Source organism: Pyxicephalus adspersus, chromosome 8 (assembly GCF_032062135.1).
Source record: "Pyxicephalus adspersus chromosome 8, UCB_Pads_2.0, whole genome shotgun sequence".
In the NCBI taxonomy this organism is placed as follows: domain Eukaryota; kingdom Metazoa; phylum Chordata; class Amphibia; order Anura; family Pyxicephalidae; genus Pyxicephalus; species Pyxicephalus adspersus.
Window position 1 is genome coordinate 48128106 of NC_092865.1, and position 17443 is coordinate 48145548.

At 42.7% G+C, this 17443-nt stretch overlaps 1 protein-coding gene across 1 annotated transcript in view; it reads right to left on the reverse strand.

Moving 5' to 3' along the window:
• The window catches only part of SRGAP3 (SLIT-ROBO Rho GTPase activating protein 3), a gene marked incomplete in the record, with an annotated part of 70540 nt that extends 53103 nt beyond the window's left edge, over window positions 1-17437 (reverse strand). The window contains 1 exon segment of the mRNA XM_072420470.1: window positions 16998-17437. Within this exon segment, the coding sequence (XP_072276571.1) occupies window positions 16998-17055 (58 nt within the window).
• Window positions 17438-17443: the final 6 nt, after the last annotated feature.

The following is a 17443-nucleotide window of genomic DNA, read 5'->3' on the forward strand; positions in this document are numbered from 1 at the left end:
GCATACAAGAAACCAATGCCTGGGGGTCACAGGTTATAAAAATCCTGCTTTTGGGCAGCTCGTCATATATGGGAAAATATTGGTGTCTGGAGAGCTCAGGCCTGTTCTAGGAGAAAAGTTGACATTACAAAAAAAACTGGAAAGATTTTTTCTCTTTAAGATTAAGCAGCCAAACAGCACTGAAGTCAACAATCAACCCAAAGACAGAAAAACAAAGGATTTTCCATGCACACAATGGTCCCCTTTGTCTGCCTAAAGAGAGGTTCTCTTTTTTGATGAGAATCTGTCTCCAGTGTAATTATTGGTTTTCTGTGTTCTGTATTTTTCCACAGCCATTTTCTGCTTTGTTTGTCTTTGTTTACAGACTATAAGTGGAGCTGGCACTGTGACCCCAGAATTGGGACTCCATTTATAAAAATAGAAATAAATAAATATAAAAAAGTCATCAGCAACTTAGACCAATTCTGCACAATGAAAAAACTATCAGAGATTGTGATATAGTACCAGAGAGTGTCAGAGGTCAGCAAAGAACGGAGTCTGAGAGAGTACCAGAGAGTGTCAGATAGTACCAGAGGGGCCAAAAAGTCACAAAAGACTACCAGAGAGTGTCAGGAACCCCTAGGAATTTCCACAATGTACCAGGGTGTATCACAAAGTGCCATAGGGTATGAAAGAATACCAAACTGTGTCAGAAAGTACAGGAAAGTGTTACAAAGAGTGCCAAAGGGTACCAAAGAGTAGCAGTGAGGGTCAGAGAGCACCAGAGATTGCTAGAATGTACCAGGGTGTGTCACAATGGGCCATAGGGTATCACAGAGTAACATAGAATGTCCATGAATGACATTGAGCCATAGAGTACCAGGGAGTGTCAAAGAATACCAAGGTGTGCCAAAGAGTGTCAGGAGATTTCCGAGACTTAGGGTACCAAAGAGTGTCAGAGAACATTAGAGAGAATTAAAAAGTATAGCAGAGTGCAGAGGTGTGTCAGAGAGTACTAGGTGGTTCTAAACAGTGATAAAGAGGACCAGAGAGCACCAGGAATTGCCAGAGTCACAGAGTATCATAGGATATCAGAGAGTGTTAGAGAATACCAAATTATGTCAAAAAGTACCAGAGACTGTCCGAGAGCACCAAAAGTACAATTTTTAGGTTGACAACAATTCACAACACAGGAAAAACCAGGTCCAAAGAACATATTCTGCATTACAGTGAGCTCCGTCAGCCCCTATTTTGCTGCACACCCAGATTATTTTGCACCCAGAATCCCTGCACCAGCAGCATACGTCAGGGAGACCTCATGGGCTGAGGATATTGCTTTGCAAAGTTTTAAAAATAGGCCACTTCTAATTGTTTGCTAATTTATATATCGCACATCCGCAGAGAGTATAAAGGTTTTGAATGGCTGACTTCAGATGTCATCGCCACTTTAACCTTTCATAATACAAAAGTTGCTCTATAAGTTATCCAGCCGCCCCCTCTGTTAAAGCAATGTGGCTCCTCTCCAGCCCAGACTAATCTAATCTCCATCCGCAGACACCAGAATTCACCCAGACGCACGCTCCCTTCCCCTAAATCTTTAAGTGAACAGATTTCCATATTAAGTGACGCTGTTCAAAGCGCCAAGTCTCAGATTGAGATCTTGAATACATTTTCCAGCTTAATTTGAAAATGAGTGAAGGTCCTGGCATAACAATTTAGAAGAGAGGTCTATTACACATAATACAATCCCTTAACAACCTGTGAGAAAATCTGTGTGGCAATAAGAGGAGGACAGGCGCAGATGTGTAGGACAAATAGGCACCTACCTGCAGCAGCATGGGGAGGCAATGCAGAGAACATTATCAGTAAATGTAACATTGTATTACAGTGTCTCAATTTTCTTAATGGTCAAATTTTGGAAAAGATGGGGCCCGGAGCTGAAATTCATTAGTACCCTCCAAATGTACAGTATTCTAGATATCAAAGTGTCAGTATATCAATATTCTAAAAGTCATTGTATTGTCGTTCAGCGTCCATGAGTGTCCAGGTGTCAATGTACTGGAACCCCCAAATGTAGGTAAATTCTTGTTCTTGCTCCCATGCAATATCATTAACAAGGGACCCCAAAATGTCTGGTAATTTCTAGGATCCCAAACATCAGGGGCCCACAAGTCAGTGTTTTACTGTACTGGAACTCCTAGGAGTAAGGGCGTCAGCTGGGACCCCCAAGTGTCAGTGTGTTCTTATTCTAACACCCCAAGATTCATTATATCATTGTTCTGGGACCCTGAAATGTTGGAATGTTCTTGGTCTGGCACCCCTACGTGTCAGTATGTCATTGTTCCAAGACCAGAAAATTTGCTCCTATATCATCATATCATTTATCAGGGACCTAAATTGTCTGTTCTGTCCTGAAATCCCTAATATCAGGACTCCATCTGTCAATGTTTTAGCACCCACAGGTGTTAGCGTTTCATTGTACTGTGATCAGGGACTGTCAGTGTGTCATTGTACTGGGACCTCTAAATGTTGGCATGTTCTTATTATAGCACTCCAAGTTTAAATCTGTCATTGTTCCAAAACTAAAAATTTGCTCCCATACAATATCATGTATCAGGGACCCCAAATGTTTGTTATTTTCTAGAATCCCAAAGATCAAGGACCGCCAGCTGTTAGTGTTCTAGGTCCAAGCATCAGTGTTTCAATGTTCTTGGCCCCATGTTTCAATGTGGTTCTGGATACCCAAGTGTCAGTGTGTCATTTTTTCATCCCCCCAGGTGACAAAGTGTCATTGTTCTAGACTCCCATCTGTCATTGTATCTTTGTTCTTAGACCCACAAGTGTCAATGTGTCTTAGTTCTTGGCCCCGCAGGTGCCTATGTGTCATTGTTCTGCATGCCCAATGGGTCAGTGTGTCGTCATTCTGGGCCCCAGAATATTAGTGTGTCTTTGTTCTGGACACCCAAATGTTGGAATGTTTTTGTTCTGGCACCCCAAGTAATATATGTCTCTTCATTCTGGGACCCACAGGTGTCAATGTCTGATTGTTCTGGATGCCCAAGTGTCAGTGTTTCTGTCATTATTCTGGGCCCCCCAAGTGTAAATGTGTCTTCTTTCTGAACACCCAAGTGTTAGTGTTTCAGTGTTCTTTGCTTGGCTGGAGCAATATTTTTCAACCAGGGTTCCTCCAGACGTTCCTTGAGAAATGAGCAATTTGCACCTCTCAGGTCAGTGAGATTTTTGACTATCTGTAAGGGTGACATTCTTCCCACTGGCCAGCAATGTAAGAGGAATTCTTCTTACTGACCACCATGTTAACATAATGTGAGTTGTGGGTATAGTAATTATAGATAGGGTTCCTTGGAACCTAAATGTCAATTCAAAGGTTCCTCCATGTTAAAAAGGTCAATAAATACTAAGCTAGGGTCCTTGTTTTTTGATCCCTGCCAAGTTTTCTGAAACCCTCAAGTGTCACTTTATCGTTGTCCTGGGGTCTCAATTCTGGAATCACCAGTATCAGTGTTCTAGGACACCCAAATATCATCATATTATCATATATTGTCATCAGACTGCCATTGTTGTAAGACCAGAAACCATAAGGACCTGTCTCCTACTAATCACACAAAAAGTTCTCAACCTACAAGAAGTTTCTTAGAGAAAAAAATCCTTTTGAGCATTACAGGTCAAAAGATCAAAGTAACAGATGGACCTCTACCGGTCCCCACCACTGTCAGTCATTGAAGGGTCTATGGGGGAGGGAGGCTCAGGGATTACTCATCTATAGGTACTCGGAATGAATTCAGACGAAGCTTTGGCACGGTTTCTAATCCTGGAACACTAACAAAAGATTTTTCCAGCAGGTGCCAAGATAAAGTTCGCTTTTCCAGCTGTTAAGTGACTTCATAACATGGGGGGAAACGCAACACTCGGAGACGACACAAGAATGTCCGGAGGATTGAGCAGGTGGCTCTACAGGGATTGAAGTGATGGTGGACGACGGTGGGGGACCACAAGTAAATATGACCCAATTCATGAGGTTACCAAGTCAACCGGAGGAACTTTCTGTTACCATAGCAACTCCATAATGAAGAGCCCGGGAACCTACACTCGCTGAATAAAGAGTATTTAAGAGAAACTTGTGAGAAGGTTTGGGCTGGTTTGGCTGAGGCCTTCTATTGTATCGCTCAAATGGGAGAAAAGAAAAATCCAATAAAAAACAGTAAAAGTAAAAATGTTATAAATCAGATTATATTTTTTGGTTATTTGAATGTAAATCTGTATTTCCAAGAAGTATAATGTGATTCATGTTTCAAACCACAGAGTAAAAACTTTTCCTGATACCATAATCCATTCTCTCATCACTCTCATCATAACCTTTTATAAATCTCAAATTGTGTACACCGAGTGCTACAGAAATTTAATTTTCTTGCATGGGAGGTCTGCACCCATTTGCAGTAGCATGTGCAGGGGGATAGGAGAGGAGGACTTGAATGCAAACTGCATTGTGTGTAAAGAATGGTTGTATCCCAACTACATAAGTGTTATGGGTAAGGTTCCTTTGGTTTTAGTGAAGCTTTTTGGGTAAACCTTTGAGCGCGAAGTTAAACTGTCAGCCAAAACGTTTTTCTCCTTTTGGATAGAAATGGGTTACCAGGACAGAGATGGACACTACTGATGTACCACATTGGGATTTTCAAGTTTAATCCAGGGACATGTTGGTTATAAATAGTACAATTCAACCTCTTTCGTTGGGGTGATCCCAATCATCAAGCCAGCAACATTACCCTGTCTGCTGTAACCCAGGAAGGTCCAAAACAAAAAACGGCTTGCTTCCCTACTGAAAGAGGCCAATGATGAAGATGTTCCTGGAGGTGGGTGATGAGGAGCTTGTAGTCATTTCCTACGATAGGACCTTTACTTTTGGAGTGCTACCAAAGGAAAAGCTGAAGAAGTCTACACCAATGCTGGAGCAACTCCCGGTGGCCAAGCTTGGAGTCTTTCTTGCCCCAAACTACACCAATCTTGGAGCAACCCCCCATGGCCAAGATTGGAGACCTACTTGCCCCAAACTACATCAGTGTTGAAGCAACCCCCTGTGGCCAAGCTTGTTGCTTCTTGGCCAAAACCTATGCCAATGTTGGAGCAATTCCCCCACGACCACACCTGAATGCAATATTTTTCCTAGCAGCGCCTTTCTGGACATTTCTTTCCTAGTAGTCAATTTTCCATACACCACTGGCCAAGGACACTTCGTCTCCACCGATGTTTTAGGTGAATGGATTACTTTTTTTTTTTTAACATACAACTTTCCAGCTGAGAAGCCGAGCGGGACTTTGGAATGGAAATATTAGGAGGTGTACGGAATTCTTCCAAGAGAACAATTAACTGATCATTTAGGGTTGAAGAGGAGTCTGGCTCTGGCTCGGAGTTTATTGAGGGACAAGATGAGGCGTGTTATCAGCCGGGGGGGGGGGGGAGGAATTCTCTCACGCTTCAGACAAAGATTTAACACAGATATGTTAATTGTTAATTAATAGAGACAGTGATGATTTTGAATGATCTGAGGGAATTGGCGGAGGGTAAAGAAACAGATAATGGAGCAGAACGATTCAGGATTACACCAAAGTAGATGAAAAAGAGAAGTGAACATCATTAGTTTTTCTCTGTACACCGAGGATCATAAACTATTGTCTTTTATATAATACAATTATAATTTCTTACTGATTGGTTGAAAGTAATGTTTTACATACTGGGGTTCATGGATCCATGGGAGTACATGTCAGGGGGTACCCAAGAGACTGTAGGAACTGTGCAAGACTTATGGAGAATGGTGGCTGGAACTGTTGGTGATACTACAAGTATCCAGATGTAAGAGAAGCGGCACTTACATATTTTTACCTTTTTCATTCTTGGGAGAAAAAATGCTATAGAGCATTGTTCCCTACAGTCCCTTTAAAAATTTCTGGCACCACATTGGATCTACCTCTTCCCATGATCGATTACAGAAGGTCATAGAAAATAACTGACAGCACAAAAAAAAAAACATAAAGAAATAAACCAAAACCCTCAGCTAACAGAAGCCAGTCTCAATAATATTCTTCTTCACGGACCCCCCCATAGGCACCTAGGTAAGGAAAACACTGTCTCATAGCTGCAGAATTCAAAGGTCCAGGCAGCACCAAAGGTCCTTGGGCCGTAGGTTGGGCACAATATGGGTGTTATGTGGTGCGGTTGGCACTGCCCCCAGATGATTTCATGTAATTGAGCAGATAGCGGCACCTCTCCCTGAACTCTCCTGGATCATTTCTTCACATTGTCTCCATTATCTGTAGCAGTAAAAAAAAATTCTGGTCCTTCCAGTATGAAACCTTATATACAGTATATTAGATTACAGAGCAGCCTACAGGGAATTCCTAGCCAGCAGCCTCCAGTGCGGTAATTTATACAAGGACTCATCCATAGCAGAAATCTAGAGGACTATGCATTGTGTCTACTCACCCAGACAATGAACGCCAAGGGGGGCAGTTGTATAGAGATATCATACATTAGCTCGTTTTGCGCCCCATAAATAGTTGTAGAGGGTAAAATGAACCTTTACAACTATTGTATGTCATAATATATATATATGACATAAGTATTGTATGTCATAATATACAGCAGCTTCACCTCTTATCAATTAAAAGCTGCAAGCTCCAGTCCATTGGCTAGCCTGTGATGATGTCACCAGTCAGCTGCAGGCAGGAAGAAGCATTTCTTAGTCTCCTCTCTCCCAGTGATCAGATTGCAACATTGTAAAAAGTCACCAGGTGAGATATTTGTGCAGCCAGGAATTATATGAGGTGTCATCTATGAGGCTAATCTCAGCCCAGGAAGCAGATGGTGACCTTGGATGATGCCTGGACAAAGATGGCTCTGTCCTTTTTAATAGATCAGACATGGTCATGGGGGGTCCTGTAATCCTTGGGAGACTTATTACATCCTGGGAAGTGTCACTCGATCACATGACTTAGCATCTAACATGATCCATAGATCTGATCACACAGACTCAGATCCCGCATTATAGAATTGCTCCGATTGGTCTACAGAAAGTTCTCCGAGCGAATATTTTCAATATAGAGAAAAGCGTTATCATCAGAACTCCACTCACCTCCGAATGAGAAAAAAAGTTCAAAGGTCACATGTCAGACTTATTCACGGCTAACCGGTTTTCAGTGCCTCGGGGATAAGAAGATGACAGAGCAGGCAGATCACATGCGCAGTAATTGGCGTTCTCTCTACCGTAAGCAAAAACTCAGCCAATCTTGGAAAGTGAGGGGCCCAGGCCAAGCGACAAGAGCCAAAAAAAAGAAGCCTGGCGACGACGAAATTAAAGCAGAACTCCGGCCAAAGACCAGGATTAACATAACATATGTGGATGGATTTGAGTCTGAAGCCGACAACAAACGCACTTTTTATAAACGTCTATTGGGGATATAGATGTATAGGAAGAAGAAGATTCCACGTCTTCCATGACCTTCATTTATGGGTTCATTACAATCAGCATAACCACAAGGGTGACCCCATTACTCCTTCTTGCATTTCTTCCGCTTCCTGTGTCACCTGCATGCTCATTGGGCCATGAAACAACCTGTACTCTCATATTTCTATATAGAGTCCAAATGCCCTCCTTCTGACCCCAATGAGCGAAATATGTGAAATAGATAGCAATGAGGCATTTCCTACAGATAAGGCATTGCCCAGGGCATTCTCTTTGTGTCTTTACCCAGCATGCACCTCTGAGAGACCCAAGTTCAATGCACTGGGTCAGAGGAGGGGATTCATTTGGTAGCAGCAATTAAGTTTATTGCAGGCTGATCTGTAAAAGGTGAGACCTGATTGGACGGTTAAAATCTTTAAACTCTGCATCAAAAGATCCACCGGTCAGCATTTAGGAACTCAGGATGAGATTACTGGAACAGAAAATGTGGTCCCATATTGCAAATGTAAAAAAACAGCCACACTTCATGAAAGACACAGGGCCTGGTTTATTAAAGCTCTCCAAGGCTAGATACATTTTTTTTGTTAGTGAACCTGGGCGATCCAAAAAACCTGGAATGTAGATGGTCCAGGATTGAAAACATCTACTAAGAAGTAGCAAATGAATTCAATTTGAATGAAATCAATTCCAGGTTTGCTGGGTCACCCAGGTTCACTTTAGAGAGCTTTATTATATCAGGTTCATTGGTGGAAGCTTTGAGGGTCCATTTCCCTTAACCACTAGAAAAAAGATAAAAGTTCATGAAGACATCAAAGAAAAAAATATTGTAAATCTGTAATCTCTGAATCTGAGCTTCTTGAAGCAGCACAGGGAGCTAATCAGTTTAGATATAATATATATTTATTTAGACATATATTAGTGCAGATATATAGAGTATTGAGAGAAGGAGAAAGCAACGTGAAAGATGAGCTCATCACCATGATGCTTCTCCAATCACAGACTGGGGGCAGATACAGGTCGACCTGGGCTCAGCAGAATTAAATTGGATGGTACTGGGGATCAGACTGAGGACATCTAGAGGCAGAAAAAAGAACTGCAAGGAAAATCTTAGAACATTTGGTTACATTATTTTGTCTTTCAGTGTGCTATTTATGTTATTTGTGGCTGCTCTTTTTCTTTATTATGCTGCAGCCATCTGCTGTTCATTTCTATTCTCTGATTTAGCTAGGAAATGGAGAAAGAATTTGCATTGGGATGCTGGATGATATACTGATCGAATACTGATTTGGAATCCCCGTTCTTTGCTTGATTGATGCCACTTCCCCCTGTTCTGACCCCTTCTCTGATATTGGTGGTAAGAGCCAGAGGAGCAATATTAAACAGGGCTGGTCGACAGGTGCACAGAAATAACCAGATAGAATACAGTATATTCCCAAGAAAAAAAAAGTTGTGACCCGATGTGAAAAGTGCTGGGGACCACACTGGAATATCAATAAGATAATGAATATTCACCTGGTCCTGCACCATCTTTTGCTCCAATGCATGGAGCCCACCCACCAGGAGGCTGGGAGTCATTTTGCATTATCTATTTATCTTCAGGCAGGAAAATAAATACCATTTAAGTTTTTTGGATGCAAGGCCACCTAAAGGGACCTGTGCTATGTATGCCCCTTCTCGACCTTGAAAGTCAGCTCTGCTCCTCTCTAGATCTGTCACATCAATATGTCAAGCAAGGGCAGACATTGGGAGATGCAAAGTGTGCTGATGCTGCACATGGAAAAATCCTCAGCCAACAGGGACCCCAAGTCAGCGCAGGGGTGGTACAAGTCTGTTCTGCACAGTGGCCCACTGTTGGCTCCATCCGCCACTGGTGGCAAGTTATCTTTGGAACACAGATGACTGATTACTGACATATCATTAGATATTAGTCATAAAAAAGCATCCAGCAACGTTGCAATGATTCTCAGGTGCAGCAAATGATCCATCCAGATGAATTCATTCTGGTGATTATCTATCATCCATCGCGGGTCATTAGACAATCAATGATCGTTCGCACAACCACAAATGCAAGGCCAAGTGATCGTTAAACGATTGCAGTGGTCTGCCGAGCTCTGCTAACGATTGCACCATTGCTGTAATACCCCATCTCTGTGATCGTTCTAATGTAGGACAAAAACACATTTAAAATTCTAATTTCCATAATAGGTTTCTTATTTTGCCGTACACAATGCAAAGAAACGTTTACGGTAAACAGCTGCTGCATCTTGCATTGGCCCCTTAGACCTCAGGCTGCTGAGCGATTAACCGACAAGTTGCCCCATCCTGAGTCTCCCAATACCCCCCCTCCATTATATCAGTATAATCTGTATCTCTTTATGTACTAACAGCTGCCCGTGTCATGCCCATTTGTACCGTGAATTAGGTTTATCCACTGTGGACAATTTAAAGGGATTGTCCCATAGATTAACTCACTCATGGGATTCACCGAAGGATTAAATTCTAATGTTCAATCTGCATCCAATTTCAAGCTGCAGGTTACCCCACAATTTTTTTTATGGAATATTTCAAAGCCGGTTCAATGCACCTGCTTTGTCCTGATAGGGCGTATTACAGTCCAGGGTGACCCCATGGGACATGAATGTTTTGTTTGTCGGACAAGCCATTTTGGTTCAGCCACTTGGCAGGTTCTTCTTCTCTCCAAGGCTGGCTGCAGCTTCATCTGCCAACTTCTCTTTGGTTATGTGATCCGTGTGCTGTGTCATTGTATATCAAGGGGAATTCCACCCTATATCAGTTGTTTGCAAACAAGACTGCAAAACCGAAACTGACACCTTGTAGATTAGAAGCTCTGAGGATATCCAAGTGTGTAATCAGCCATATTGGGCAGAGAAGAGGCTGGACAAGACATGATAGGAAGACATCTATGTACAAACCCATTCCTTCAGATCAATATGATTTATCTTTGAAATATTATATAAATTGCCTAACTCCATTAATCAGATCAGATTTGCCTTTAAAACAAGATAAAGTTATTACTCAGCACTCTATCAACAAAAAGAGAACCTGACTTGTGGCAGTTCTCTTGGTAATGCTTGTCATACACTGGTCAATAGGAGCACAAGCAGTCAAATAATCAATATGTTACATATATTGATCTGCTTATGACTGTGCACCTCTCCTTTCTTTGCCTAATCAATTGCACTCCTTTGCTCTGACCAATAGCTGGCAGAGCCCCTCCCATGCGGAACTACATTACTGGTAGTCGGAAAAGGGGGAGTCTAATCAATTCCCAATCGATATATCAATCAAACATTGTTGAAGAATGCCCTATTTTCTAATAGAAATACTTTAGATTCAATGTTAGACCTTGATCTATACCAATCTATGGCCAACATAAAGTTTATTACACACAAGCAAATCTGCTGCCATTGTTGTGCTCGACGGTCCATTCCAATTTGCTGATCGGTAAACACTCGGTCCTCACCAGACCATAGCACATGCCTGTAGGATATTCTCCCCTTCTGATTATTGGGGTGGGGTGAATCACAGCCCCATGCTGAGGATGCTCCAACAGCAATGAGAGCTCCCAACTGTGCATACATTTCTTGTGTTTTTTGGATCAAACACTAAATCCATCACTCACCTATCAATTTCTCTCCATTTATCCCTCCATCTATATACATTTTCTGCCTTTCTATGTATGATAGCATTATTGGATAGCCAAACCAACTTTGATATTCCGTCAAGAGAAGCACAATACCAGAAGCCAATGAAAGCTCATCACAGCGGCTCAATAATCCATACATTTATCCCAGGCTGTGTGCCTTACTAGGCTTTGTGGAACTACAAGTGCCATGATTCCCTGCCAACCTCCACAGACTTCACCCATTATCCACACACAAGTTAAATTGTTGAGTTATCAAAAACAGCAAAAACTGTACTACAGTCTATTCAGGTACATAAAACCCATTGCAGACAGCTTCAGTAGTGTTTCACAGTGCTTACAGCAAAAATCCTGGTTTTCCCATTCCAAGGAGGGAAGTTGGAATAAAAAGGATTCAGTAAAACAGATAGTCAGGTAAAGAAGATACAGATCCGCATGTTGACTGTAACATAAACCCCAAATATTTATAAAATGAGCTAGAAATGTCATAATAGTGAATGCAAAACCAACACTTCCCTTGTATGTTACAGCCAAGTTACTGGTTAGTTCCAGACATAGGAGAACAAACAACCAAAAATTGGGTAATCCTTGACAGCCAATCATATTGCAATTTCACTTTAGAACAGATTATTTATCTTCGCCTTCGCTTGTTACAATGTATTACTACTCAGTACCCTGGAATGGATGGATTTCACAAGGCCTGAAAACACATTATTTTTCTTCTATGAATCAAACTGCACGTTGCTATTCAAGGATTCATTACCATAGAAGTCACTCAGAATAAAAAGAGGAAAACAACCCTTGTTACATTCACAGAAGATCTATGATGAGAGACAACAAAACAGATTTATTTCATATTGTCTGTACTGTGAGATTAGAAAAACACATGCAGCCTTTGGGTGGGGCAGAAAATATTTTGTTACAAGTGCAGGCTGTATATATACAAATACACAGGCGCTGCAGATGAGGACTATAGAGAATGGGATGAGGATGGGGTCTGTATTTAGTGAGCACCTGCAACCTTATATCAAACAATGTTACAGAGACATGGGGAGTAAAGAGAGGCAAAGGGAATAGGAAATGTGCAAGATAAATGGCTATATAGAATGGAAAGATATAAAGGGGGAAAGAGAGAATGAGAGAGGGAAGAAAAGAAAGAGAGTGCAGGATAGAGAATGAGAACAAGATAGGGAAAAAGGGGAGAAGGAAGGAGAGATGAAAAGTAAGAAAGAGAGGAAGTAGAGAGAGAGAGAGAGAGAGAGAGAGAGAAGAAGGGGGTGAAATAGAGAGAGAGAAGTAAAAAGAGAAAAAAATTAGAAAAATTAGAGAGGAGAGAAGGAGAGAGAAAGAGGAGAGAGGGAGAGAGAGAAGGAAAGATAGAGAAGTAGAGAGAGAAGGAAAGATAGAGGAGAGAGAGAGAAGAAGAGAGAGAAGGAGACAAGTAGAGGGAGAATGAGAGGAGAGAGAAAAGGAGAGAGAGAATGAGAGAAGTAGAGAGAGAGAGAGCAGCAGATAGAGAAGGACAGAAGTAGAGAGAGAGAAGTAGAGAGAGAAGGAGAGAAGTAGGGACAGAGAAGTAGAGAGAGAAGGAGAGAAGGAAAGAGAGAGAGAGAAGTGGAAAGAGAAGGAGAGAGAGAGTGAGAGAAAGAGGGAAGGAGATGAAAATACCAGAAGAAATGGAAGGGGTGGAAGAGAGAGAGAGAGAGAGAGAGAGAGAAGTAGAGAGAGAGCAAGAGAGAAGTAAAGAGAAAAAAAAAATAGAAAAATTAGAGAGGAGAGAAGGAGAGAGAAAGAGGAGAGAAGGAGAGAGAGAAGGAAAGATAGAGAAGTAGAGAGGGAAGAAGAGAGAGAAGGAGAGAAGTAGAGAGAGAAGGAGAGAAGTAGAGAGAGCAGGAGAGACAGAGCAGTAGATAGAGAAGGAGAGAAGTAGAGAGAGATAAGGAGAGAAGTAGAGAGAGAAGGAGAGACAGAGCAGTAGATAGAGAAGGAGAGAAGTAGAGAGAGATAAGGAGAGAAGTAGAGAGAGAAGGAGAGAAGTAGAGAGAGAGAGAGAGAGAGAAGGAAAGAGAGAGAAGTGGAAAGAGAAGGAGAGAAGTAGAGAGAGAGTGAGAGAAAGAAAGAGAGGAGATGAAAAGACCAGAAGAAATGGAAGGGGTGGAAGAGAGAGAGAGAGAGCGGAGAGAGAGAGAGAGAGAGGAAAAAAAGAGTGTTGAAGAGAGAGAGGGGATAGGAGAGAGTAGAGGGGTGAGAAACGGGAAGAAGATGGGAGAAAGGGACAGGGAGGGAAGGGAACAACTGGTGGGAGAAAAAGATGGAGAGAAATGTAGATAGATAGATAGATAGATACCACACTGAGAAATGAGTGATATATAGATTTCTGCTTAATAGATACCCCTTCCCCTCCCCACAAGCTCTAAGAGGGACAAATCAGCCTTTTGCTGGCTGTGGCCCAATGCTGGGACTAGGAATCCTAACATGCTCCAACAGTTGGTGGGAGTGAGTATGCTGAGACTTGTAGTTTTACAACCGCTGGAATCTTAACTCAATCCTAACTTGCCAAAACAAAGACATCATCAGCAAGTTTGTAAATTCAATCCTCTGCTGATGAGGACAATATTGCTTCAGATGTATTAAAACGGAAGAAAGGAAAATTAGCATAAAATTGCAGTAGCTGCCAGTAATAAGAAATCAGATTTTCCCTTACATATTATGGAAAAATTAAAGAAGAATTGTGCTAATTTCTCTTCAAATCAGATACATCAGACCTGTTGTATTAGAGGACTAAGGAACCACTTGGAGAACCACAAACATCTTCATTGCCCAACAAGTCTAAACTAATTTTTCTGCAAACAGAAGCCCACAGGAAATAAAAACATGAAAAAACTGCAGAAAAGGAGAAGTCCTAATGTGCAGTTGATCAAATTTGGTGACAGAGAAATGTTTTGAAAGCTTGGGTCTGTTTTTGAAGGATTGATTGTTATGCCACCAGCCCTCCAATTTCACATTTGACAACTTTCTTAGATGGGACTCCTCTTATTGGCATAATATTAGGGTGTAAAACAATCCCTTGCCATACCACTGATATACTTTCAGATGCAAAAGCCAACCATTTAACAATATTTATGAGCACCTAGGTTAATTTTTAGGTCAATTTACAAAGATAAGTACAACAAGCAATATTAAACTAAATATAGAAAATCTATTACAAAAGCATATTAAGTCAATGCAGTACTTCAATATAGTTCAAGGCCTGATATAAAGGCATCTGAAGAAATAAGCAAATCCTGACTTTTCCTGTGAAAGTCAAGCATGACAGCACTCCGCCAGAGACTTCCAATTAGAGAACCAATCAGGAAGCTTCCAAGAAAACAATGCAAAGTTTGGGAAACTCAAGATCATATTTAAACTTCAGCTACCTATACCTCCTGGATCTATTGATCATTTCAGCATGCTCTGTACAATGTATGCAACCTCAGCACATTAATTTTTAATCACATGCTACGTTTTAAAAGCTAGTTTGAATAGAGAACTCCGTATTGTTATGGATGTTGATCCCATGCCCTAGGCAATATCACCACATTTCCTTTATATGAATGATTCAGAATAAGTCATGCAGTCATGCCTGGTGAGTTTACCTTCAGCAATTCTGTATAAGGCATTGGCATGACGTTCACCTGTCCAACACTCCCTGCGGGTAGAACCTGGCACAGCAATGCATGACAACAGGCCTGTATCATCATGTGCAGCATGAATGCTGCAGGAAACGTGTTGATGTACAAGGGCATAAAGCCCATTTGATTTCATACAATCTCTCTGGTCTACATTTAATGGGTTGCTTGTGAATGTAGACCAAGAACCCCTTTTTATGCCATAACATAACATAAAAAAGCAGTGTAGAGACTTTTTGGTACATAAACTTTAAGGGCTTTAAAGGCCATGCAAAGCTTCTGCAAATGCCTTGCTTTCTCAATTTCTGCAGCTTTAAAAGAACAGATCAGAATTGGAATGCCCATGTTGGTCACCAATGTGGAGGACTTATTCCTTTCTGAAAAATGAAAACCTCCTAAAGCAGGACAGATCAATAGCAGCAACCAAACTGAAGGAGTCATTCCAGAGCAAAGAGGGTTCAAAAGACTTCTCAGAGCTAAGGACATGGGGGGGCTAAGAGTGCAAACATATGACTTTAATAAAGGTGAGGAGGAGATTAGACACAGAGGTGGGGCAGATGGGGAGGCAGGGAAAGTTTCTGGCCTGGAGCTGGGCCAAGACAAGGAAACAATTTCAGAGGCAGCAGGATGAGGGATTGCAGATACACAGCTTCCATGCATTAGATATCTCAGTGTGGGCCTGTCTCCTGGAGCAATATTTCAGGCCAGCAGCTGAACAATAGCATGTGTATCATTTAATGACTATTAGCAGACAATGCAGTGTCTCTGTTCTGTATCAGGGGAGCAATCTGCTCCTGGGTGAGTGAGCATGATGGATGCTGCAGGCCCATATAAGTGACACTCCTTATTAGCTGCACAGCTGCATTGCAGCCTGATCCCCCTTGTCTGCCTGGTACTGCACAGAGCACACAGATACCCTGCCATAGAGATGGCAACACTGCAGGGAGGCCCAAGAGAGCTGGGACTGGACAGGGAGAGGATGCCACTGCATTATTCTGGGTGGTCTGCCTATTCAGTGTAGGTAATGCACTGCAGGAGCAAATGCAGAGACAACTGCATGTCATTGTATACACAGTGCAGGGACAAGTGCATGGCAATGTATGCATAGCACAGGGACAAGTGCATACATGGTGCAGAGACAAGTGCATGACAATGTATGCATAGCACAGGGACAAGTGCATACATGGTGCAGGGACAAGTGCATGATAATGTATACAAAGCACAGGGACAGGTGCATACATGGTGCAGGGACAAGTGCATGATAATGTATGGGACAAGTGCATGATAATGTATACAAAGCACAGGGACAGGTGCATACATGGTGCAGGGACAAGTGCATGATAATGTATACAAAGCACAGGGACAAGTGCATACATGGTGCAGGGACAAGTGCATGACAGTGTAGGCATAGCACAGGGACAAGTGCATACATGGTGCAAGGACAAGTGCATGATAGTGTATTCATAGCACAGGGACAAGTGCATGCATGGTGCAAGGACAAGTGCATGAGAATGTATACATAGCACAGGGACAAGTACATATCATAATACACAGTGCAGTAGCAGTGCTTGTTAGAAGAGGGGGTGAAGGAAAGACTGGCAGCAAGTGGGTGTTAAATGTTGCCAGCAGGGCGTGCACAGCGCACAGGTAGGTCGTGCAGTGGTAAGTGTGCAGTGGAAAAAACCCTGGCAGCAGGAAGGTTTGTACATCATGGGTGACTGGCACCAAGGTGGTGGATACAAGAAGGCACAATGGCAGCAGGTGGTATTTACTGAAGGGTGGGGTGCAGGCAAGTAGCTGTATATAGGAGCAGGGAGGGGGCACATTAGTAACAAGGAGATATGAAATGCAGGGTTGATTGGCAGCAGGGTGGTGTATATAGAGAAGGGCACACTTGCAACCTATAGCAGAGGGTAAACTGGCAGCAACAACTAGGTGCATTCAGAGACAGCATACTGATAGCAGGGGGTGAAGGCAGACAGAGGGTACACTGACAAGTGTTTACACAGGGGCATATTGGCAGCAGGTAGATGAGCAGTGAATGGCAGATTGGCAGCATTGGGTGAAAAGAGCAGGAAAGGGGGTAATACAGTATGGCACCCTGGCAGCAAGGAGGTGAATGTAGAGGCAGGTAAGTGGCAAGTTGGCAGTGGTGGGTACAGGGATCAGGGCAGGCTGGCAGCAGGGAGGGTACACACATTGCACTCACCTTTCACTTGCTTCTCATAGTCAGCGATGATCTCCTTGTCCTTCCTAAATCTGGACATGATTCCGGTGCTCGGGGCTCTCCCGGGATCTGATCACCTGCAGCGCCGCCCAGCACACACCGAGCTCAGCATCTCTCTGCACCGGACTGCACGGGACCGCACGGGACTCGCCTTCTGCCGCCGCGGCTCGGATTGTTTTCCTTCTCTCCTTTCTTTTCTTGCTGCAGGGTTGAATTGAGGCTGCACGTCAGCCCGACTCCTCCCAGCTCCAATTACAAGACATGGCTTGTAGCCTGCTGGACACTGAGAGCAGACACATTCATCCTTCCTCATCATTCACTCACTGCATCCATATCACTGCATCCTCCTGTCTGTCCTTCCATAGGCACTGCTGTACTCCATTACTCACTGCATCCTCCTGTCTGTCCTTCCATAGGCACTGCTGTAC